At 55.0% G+C, this 8,134-nt stretch overlaps 1 protein-coding gene across 4 annotated transcripts in view; it reads left to right on the top strand.

Annotated features, from left to right (window-relative positions):
• TBRG4 (transforming growth factor beta regulator 4) overlaps positions 1–7,783 on the top strand; it is a 12,296-nt gene extending 4,513 nt beyond the window's left edge. For 2 of the 4 annotated variants that reach the window (XM_011983272.1, XM_011983271.1), the window contains exons 3-11: positions 2,127–2,450; positions 3,175–3,346; positions 3,626–3,783; positions 4,444–4,554; positions 5,393–5,537; positions 5,814–6,059; positions 6,270–6,381; positions 6,512–6,626; positions 7,456–7,783. In XM_011983272.1, coding sequence (XP_011838662.1) covers positions 2,127–2,450; positions 3,175–3,346; positions 3,626–3,783; positions 4,444–4,554; positions 5,393–5,537; positions 5,814–6,059; positions 6,270–6,381; positions 6,512–6,626; positions 7,456–7,557 — 1,485 coding nt within the window. In that variant the 3' untranslated portion in view covers positions 7,558–7,783. The remainder of the gene's footprint in view (positions 1–2,126; positions 2,451–3,174; positions 3,347–3,625; positions 3,784–4,443; positions 4,555–5,392; positions 5,538–5,813; positions 6,060–6,269; positions 6,382–6,511; positions 6,627–7,455) is intronic. The other 2 variants (XM_011983274.1, XM_011983273.1) reach the window with 1 other exon arrangement.
• Positions 7,784–8,134: the final 351 nt, after the last annotated feature.

The following is an 8,134-nucleotide window of genomic DNA, read 5'->3' as shown; positions in this document are numbered from 1 at the left end:
CCCGTCTCGGCCTCCCAAAGTGCTGGGATTACAGGCTTGAGCCACCGCGCCCGGCCTTGGCTATAATTCTAATTGCTGTTTTTTGACTTTTTACTCACATGTGATTTAAGTCTTATGATGCAAGACTGAACATTGTAACAAAATTATAAGGCAAGTATCTGTAATGTAATAACAGCTTTCTTTTCAAAGATTTTCCTGCTGTCCATGAAACCAGAAGGTAGACACTCAGATCTTCTGTAAGATTAGAATTTACTCCAGTACTTTCTCCCTCCTCCCCAGCCCTTCAGACAGCGGCTTCTCTGTTCCCAGGTCACCTCCTTGGAAGTGTGGTTTCTGCTTTCATTCATAAGTGAAGAGACTGAACCTGAGGGTTCAGTGTTGAGAGACTTGGCCCAGGAAAGGATGGAGCCACACTTGTTTTACCATCTGCTCTCTTCTGCGAGGATGGAGTCAGGGCCAAAGGGCTCTAGAGCCACCCATGTTGACAGTCTGGGCCCTGTGGAAACAGTACCTGAATAGCAGTCACCCTCTTCAGAAACAAAGCAGGCTCCAGCAGAGAGGGTGGGCCGTGGTGCAGGTTCGGATCCAGAACTATATAGAAATAAGTTCACCTTTGTTTACCTGTGCAGCGGGGCTGATGGTTCTCATGGGATGTTGGTGTCTCATAGGGGTACACAAAGAGAATGATGCCCGGCATTTAGTAAGAACCTGTTCAGAGGTGCTGCTGGTAGCAGCAGCAGCTTGGTCATCCCCAGGAGGCCTCTGCATTTGGGTGCTTAGTGATACCAGGGGTCTTTTTACCCATATGTCAAAGGTTCTCCTGCAAACCTTTGTGCCCAGGGTGCTCCTCCTTTTGCAGGCAGTTGAGAGTCTGGTGTGCTTGGGTGCCACATCCCTGGAGGATAAAGATGGTGGTTCACTGCCTAATGCTCTGCAGGGATTCCTGCTTATTGCAGCAGTTGCATTCCTAAGAAACTTCACATTGTCAGAAACTGTGAGGTTAGTTTGTTAGAGAACAGTTTAGGGATTGGAGCTTCTCTGACTCAAAAACAAATTATTTTACTGGAGAAAAACCAGTGTTTTTTGTTTTCTTTATTTTTGTTTTGTTTTGTTTGAGACGGAGTCTCACTCTGTCACCCAGGCTGGAGTGCAGTGGCACAGTCTCAGCTCACTACAGCCTCCATCTTCCAGGTTCAAGTGATCTTCCCACCTCAGCCTCCTGAGTAGCTGGGACTACAGGCGTGTGCCACCACACTTGGTTAATTTTTGTATTTTTAGTAGGCACAGGGTTTCACCATGTTGACTAGGCTGATCTCAAATTCCTGACCTCAGGTGATCTGCCTGGCCCAAGTTTTTAATACCTAAAACTTTTCATGTCATTGCAAGTAAAAGTCATGAATGATAACAAAACTGATCTTAGCAAGCCTAAGTGCCACCTTCTCTACCATCAGGTGACATCCATCAGGCTCAACTTTTTCTCTGACCTCTTGTATTGACTTGACAGCTTTACTTGCAGCTCAAGTCTGTGTGCCCACCACCCAGAGCTGTAGCCAGGACCATGTAAAAGAGTGTGGTCTCTCTTTAATCAACTACATTATGTCAAAGCTTCATTGGGGAAACTTGGAGAATTTCCCTTGCCACTCATAGTTCTTGCTTGCAAGCAATTGCAAATGACCTCAGCCACCTTGAGCAGAAATGTGCTATTTATTGTAACCTAGAGGATCAGGCTCAGAGGTGTACCCTTGGATCTGGCCGGTGCCTGAGGGGAGCTCCTGCTCTGCTGGTACTTGGCAGCCATGTCAAATTCAGTGCCTACCCTGCCCATGGTAGCCACTGGCCCAGAAGGCTGCCACAGAAACACTGTGACTCATGGGCCCTGTTCCTGTGTCCCAGGCTCAGGGATAAATTTGGTTACAGACACCAGGCGTCTAGGCCTCGAGGCTGAGCAAGGCTGCGAGGAGCAGCAAGGCACCCTGGCCCTGTTACAACAGAGTAGGGAACTGATACTGTCTTCTCTGAAGAGTTGTAGTAAATGCACGTGAAACAAGGTTCAGAGAGGGGGCCTCCAGCTCACACACAGGACTGACAGTGCCACATTACTTCTCCTGTGTCCTTTCTCTGCCTAGATAAACTCGGTCTGGCATGGTACCCTCTCGAGGTTGCTGCGGAGCCTCTATGCTCTGGGCCTCCCCAGGACCTCCAAGGAGCTGCAGTCAGTGGAGCAGGAGGTCCGCTGGCGCATGCGGAAGCTCAAGTACAAGCACCTGGCCTTCCTGGCAGACTCCTGTGCCACCCTCTCACAGGAACAGCACTCCCAGGAGCTGCTGACTGAGCTTCTCATGCACCTGGAAAGGCGCTGGACAGAAATTGAAGATGGCCGCACATTAGTGACCATCATGATGAAAGTGGGACACCTCTCAGAGCCACTGATGAACCGCCTGGAAGACAAGGTACTGGGCCTGAAAGCAGGTGGCACCCAGCCTGCCTCCCCTCGGCTTTGGACTTGTTCTTTGGGTGACAGTTGTCTGCAGAGGGGTGCATTGTGTGCACTGGGATCAGAGCCCCGGGAGCTTCTGTCTGGAGCCTCAGGCATCACATGGGGTAGGACCGGAGGGCTCGGAGCTGCAACAGGTGATTGCCGTGTGGCTGCATTCATCAAGCACCACTTGCTCCTCCCAACACAGGCACTTCCCTGATTGCACCTTTATTTTTCCCCCAAACCCCGTCACAGCACAGTCTTGAGAAGAGGGCATGGCAGGCAGCTCCTAAAGTAACACAGGTACTGCCCAGGCCTGGCTTCTGGCTAGAATTCTCCTGGAGATGTGGTAACCCCTATCAGCTGTAGCCCTGCAGTCAAGTCAAATTCAGTGCCCGTTCCTGTCATAGCGGGGGCTGGCCCAGATGGCTGCCACAGCAAGCTCGACAGCTCATGGGCCCTGGGTCGCCTATCCTGGGACCTGGGGATAGTTTGACTGTGGACACTACTCCAGGTCCAGGGGTTCCCTGGGGTGGATGAGGAGGCAGGTCCTGCACAGTGGTCCTGTGTTTAGTCAGCTCAGGCCCAGTTGCTGTCTCACAGGGGCTGCACTGGATGGGACCATGGGACCCCTGCCCCCAGCTCGTCCCTGCCACCCCAGGCCATTGAGCTGACCTCTGCGCGGCTGTGGTTGACAGTGCCTGGAGTTGGTGGAGCAGTTTGGCCCCGACGAGCTGCGGAAGGTGCTGGTGACACTGGCAGCTCAGAGCCGGCGGTCCGTGCCCTTGCTGCGGGCCATCTCCTACCACCTGGTGCAGAAGCCGTTCTCTCTGACGAAAAGTGTGCTCTTGGACCTGGCCTACGCCTATGGTGAGCCCTTTGGACAGAACAGTGGAGAGAGGGGAGCTCTGGCCCTGCAGATACCTGCAGCCATGTCAAATTCAGTGCCTGTCCTATGCATGGTAGGCACTGGCCCAGAAGGCTGCCACAGAAACACTGTGACTCATGGGCCCTGTTCCTGGGTCCCAGGCTCAGGGATAAATTTGGTTACAGACATCAAGCAGCGAGACCTCGAGGCTGAGGTGGGGTGAGGCTGGTGGGATTGCTGACCCTCCCCAGCTAAACCCTGTGATCTGCTCTGTCCCGAAGGCAAACTTGGCTTTCACCAGACCCAGGTGTCCCAGCGCCTGGCTGCCGACCTGCTGTCCCTCACGCCCAGCCTGACTTCTGGTGAGGTGGCCCGCTGTGCCAAGTCCTTCGCCTTACTCAAGTGGCTCAACCTGCCACTGTATGAGGCCTTTGCCCAGGTGAGCTAGGGCCTGGCCCCAACTCAGAGAAGCTGGCTTCCTGGCCATCTGCTGGGAACCATTGCCTTAGTCGGGAAAGCAAAGCCAGTCTGAAAATGCCCACTTGTGGGGGCAGATACATACTTCTTGCATTTTGGCTTATATTGAAAGGGCTGCTATTCAGTTCTCAAAAAAGTGTTTGAGAATTGTTTCCTCTGTTCTTTCACTGACCATCATAAGTGCTTCCATCCGTTTTGGGGTAGCTGTAGCAGGTAGCAGCATGGCTGGTGAGGCTGAGAATCCACTCAGAACTGTCTCCTGATCACTGATCCCCCTCCCCCCGCCAAAGTGGAACTGTACAGAAAGATGACACCTGCATTTTCGTTTATGCGTGACCAGTCTAAACTAAGTTTACTGGTTGGAGAATATTTCTAAAGCCCTTACCGAAAAGAAGCAGTTTCTAAGTGTCCCAAGCCTCTGTGGGTAGTTGCTGCCAGGCGAAGGAGGATCTGGGCCTGTGTAAGTCCTTCTCTGTGCCCAGCAGAGCTCATGGGCCCCGGATGGAGGGTCCTCCCGTTGCTGCTGGCCATGCAGGCTCCCCTCAGACTCAGAGCTGGGCAGGAGGACAGCGTGCTGGGCAGAGAGCTTATTCTGTCCATCTGCTATTTCTGACCTATCCAGCACGCCCTGAACAGAGCGCAGGACATCACCGTGCCTCACCTATGCAGCATACTTCTGGCTTTTGCGCGTCTGAACTTCCATCCAGACCAAGAGGATGAGTTTTTCAGCCTGGTACGGCCTCTGGGCTCCCACTGCTTGACGTTTACCCTCCCCTGCAGCTAATTGTTCATGAACTGTCCTCCCAAGATCAGCTCGGGCTGGGCGGAGGGGGAGGGGCCGCTATGTGTGGCATGAGGGGCAGGGGGAGCTGGCTGGAGCCAGGCATCCTAGGGATCACTGAGAACAAACATGAAATCCTGCTGTCTCGCTGACTGCCCTGCCAGGCAGCGCTGGGGGGTCCTGCCTCTGGTGTTCCTTTTAATGCCCTGTTGATGCTCAGAAGCTCCAGTGGGCCTTCATGCTATGTGCCCCAGCTCAGGGTAGGAGGGGGAGCCTTGTTTATGAAGACTTCAGGACAGCCACAGAGGCCAGCAGGCCACATGTGACCCCAGGCTCCCTAGGATTCCATCAGGGGTTTGCCTGGTACAGTCCTGAGAACAACCAGCCAGGGGCTGGGAGCGCTTCACCTCTTGGATGTTCTCATCTCTCAGAGGACCAGAGATTCCTCCTCCCTTTTCCCAGGTACTCACTTGGAGACATTATGGGAGAAGGGATTTTGTTCCCTGCCGGTAGGTTGGTTGTAGTAAACCTAATCAAATGCCAGCATTCAGCAGCACTCTTCCTGCTGTCCAGAGTGATCTTGGGGCATGAAGAAGATTCCTCGTACCTTCAAGCCCAGGATTGCTCCAGACCTCACCAAGGGCCAGGGTTCTGCCTCTTGTTCCCCAGTAGCCTCCTCTGGCCTCATCCCAACCGGGCCAAGACCACATCTTGGACTGTGACTCACCCATGGCTATTTGCAGCCCCTTAGGAGAGCCTGCTTTCCCCACCACACCCTATCCTTAACCAGGTACATGAGAAGCTGGGGTCAGAGCTGCCAGGCCTGGAGCCAGCCCTGCAGGTGGACCTGGTGTGGGCCTTGTGTGTGCTGCAGCAGGCACGGGAAGCAGAGCTGCAAGCCGTCCTCCACCCTGAATTTCACATCCAATTTCTAGGTGAGCCCCTTGCCCCTAGTACTACTGGAACTGAGGAACTGCCTGGTCTTGTCTGCCTAGTGCCATGTGAGGATTTGGGGCAGATGGAGGCCAGGGCTGTCACTCCCCCTTGCTCTCCATCCCCTCCCTGTGGGTGGCCAGCAGACTGTAACTCTGCTGCCTCCTGACCCAGAGAACTGGGCTGGGACTGGGTGTAGGGGTGCTACTGCCCTCTCATCCAGGGTCTCCCCATCTCTGGCCCCTAGACCCACCTCCCTTTTTCTCCTTGTTCCCTAGGGGGCAAGTCTCAGAAGGATCAGAACACCTTCCAGAAGCTGCTCCACATCAACGCCACTGCCATGCTAGAGCACCCCGATTACTCAGGTCCCCTTCTGCCAGCCTCGGCTGTGGCCCCTAGGCCCTCAGCCCTTGACAGGAAGGTGACCCCCCTGCAAAAGGAGCTGCAGGAGACACTGAAGGGGCTGCTGGGAAGCGCCGACAGGGGCAGCCTCGAGGTGGCCACGCAGTATGGCTGGGTGCTGGGTGAGGGCTCCCCCTGGTTGGCACAGGGCCTGGCACTGCCTGAGTCTAACAGGACTCTTCTAACCCACCCCCTCTGCAGTAAGAACTGACCTAGGGAGCTGTAGGGTGTCAACCTGGGCTCCCCACAATCCCATCTTTGTTCATCCTTCCTGTGGGGGGGTTTCTGAGGGATGTCCCCCAACATGTTCTCATCCCACACTTCTGCCCCAGATGCTGAGGTGCTGCTGGACAGTGACGGCCAGTTTCTGCCCGTAAGGGACTTTGTGGCACCTCATCTTGCCCAGCCAACTGGGAGCCAGCCACCACCTGCAGGGGCTAAGAGGTAGGCCATGGCCCCAGTAGAGGCCATGGGGGCACCATAGATGTTGGACTGCATATTCTTTGCTTTCCCTCTTTGCCCTCTGAGGGGCTGGGAGACTGGAAGCATGCCAGCTACCCCTTCTTCCTTCCAGGCTAGCTTTCCTGCGGTGGGAGTTCCCCAACTTCAACACCCGAAGTAAGGACTTGTTGGGTCGCTTTGTTCTGGCCCGGCGACACATACTGGCTGCAGGCTTCCTGATAGTGGACGTGAGTACCTCTTGGGCAGGTGGTCACTACACAGGGAGAATCCCCAACCCCCACTAGAGAGGGGATCAGGTGGAACTGAGCCAGCAGGTATAGACACATGCCCTGCCTGTGGCCCCAGGCCTCTCCCAGGAGCTCAGGGAAGGAGTTTACTGTGGATCCTAGGTGCTCCAGCCTCCCCTCTAACCTTCCTAGCATCTCACCCCGTGGGTGAACCCAAAAAGGCAACCAAGCCTGCTCATTCAGCTTAAGAGATGGGCAGGGTAGGGCCCATTCACAGATGAGCAGCTCGAAGCCCAGGAGGCTGCACAGCTGTTGGAGCTGAGTGCAGCGGCTCTGCCCCCTTGGTCAGAGCCTGTTGTCAGGAAAAGTAGGACCAGTGGGACTGGCAGGAGCAGAAAGATGCAGGTCCTGGGCCTGACTCTGGGTTCACGCCTGGGAGACCTTAGCTAAGATCAGAGGGGGCCACCCTCCCTGGAAAGCGCCAGTGAATGAATATGTGGCTTCATGAGCCACACAAGCATTCTGTTTTCTTCTTTGGGTTGTTGCGAGATTTTTAACTGTTTAAAATGTAGAAGCCCTTCTTGGGCCTCCGAGTAGTGTGCAGACCTCTCCAGCACTGACAGTGCTAGCGCCTCTGCCCGCCCGCACCACCTGCAGTTCATGGGCTCTGCCTTGAAGACTTGGAGGCCAAGGGGCAGGTGTGCAAAGCTATTGGTCACCAGAGGTGTTGGGTGAGGGGTCAGTGTGAGGACAACAGGCAAGCAGGCAGAGCCACTGGCTGGAAGGGATCTCCTTGCCCATGTGACTTGTCTCCCCTGCCTCCTTCTAGGTCCCATTCTATGAGTGGCTGGAACTCAAGTCTGAATGGCAGAAAGGCGCCTACCTCAAGGACAAGATGCGCAAAGCAGTGGCTGAGGAGCTGGCCAAGTGACTTGTGCCAGCAGCATGGGCCGCATGCCTCTCCACTGGAGGTCTAGCTGTGGGTGGGCAAGAAGGGTCACCCTTGAGGACAAACCTCCGTGCAGGACCTTCGCCAGAGTGGGGAGGGTGGCCAGCTGCTCTGAGGGACAGAGCATCCTCTTATGTGTAATAAATCTTTTAATTTTGGTGTTAGACCCCTGGGGCCTTCCCAGGCTTTGTCACCCTCTGCACTCTCAGCACTTGTCTGTCTGCTTTGGGGAGCAGGGCATGGTTCTCCAGAATCTGCCCTGTGCACTCCCCTGCCATGCCCAGCCCAAGAGGGCTGCTTTCGGGACAGACCTGGGTTGTCACCTGCCTGTTTCTCCCAGCTTCTTCCTTTCATGTGTGCATATTCACATGTGCCGGCCTCTTGCGTAGGGGTCTCAGCCCCAGAAGACAGGTGGAGGCCTAGAATTCTGAACCTCCAGGGCAGAGGAGCTTCCCAGGGAAGCTGATTGGAGGTTCAGTGCATGGCTGGGGGTTCTGATGGAGCTGTGGCTACTGAACCACAGCCATCCTGCGAGGCTTTCTCACATCAGTTGTCTCAC

Source organism: Mandrillus leucophaeus, unplaced genomic scaffold (genome assembly GCF_000951045.1).
Source record: "Mandrillus leucophaeus isolate KB7577 unplaced genomic scaffold, Mleu.le_1.0 Scaffold248, whole genome shotgun sequence".
Taxonomy (NCBI): Eukaryota; Metazoa; Chordata; class Mammalia; order Primates; family Cercopithecidae; genus Mandrillus; species Mandrillus leucophaeus.
The sequence above is the reverse complement of the archived record's forward strand: the minus strand, read 5'-3'. Positions and strand labels throughout refer to the sequence as shown.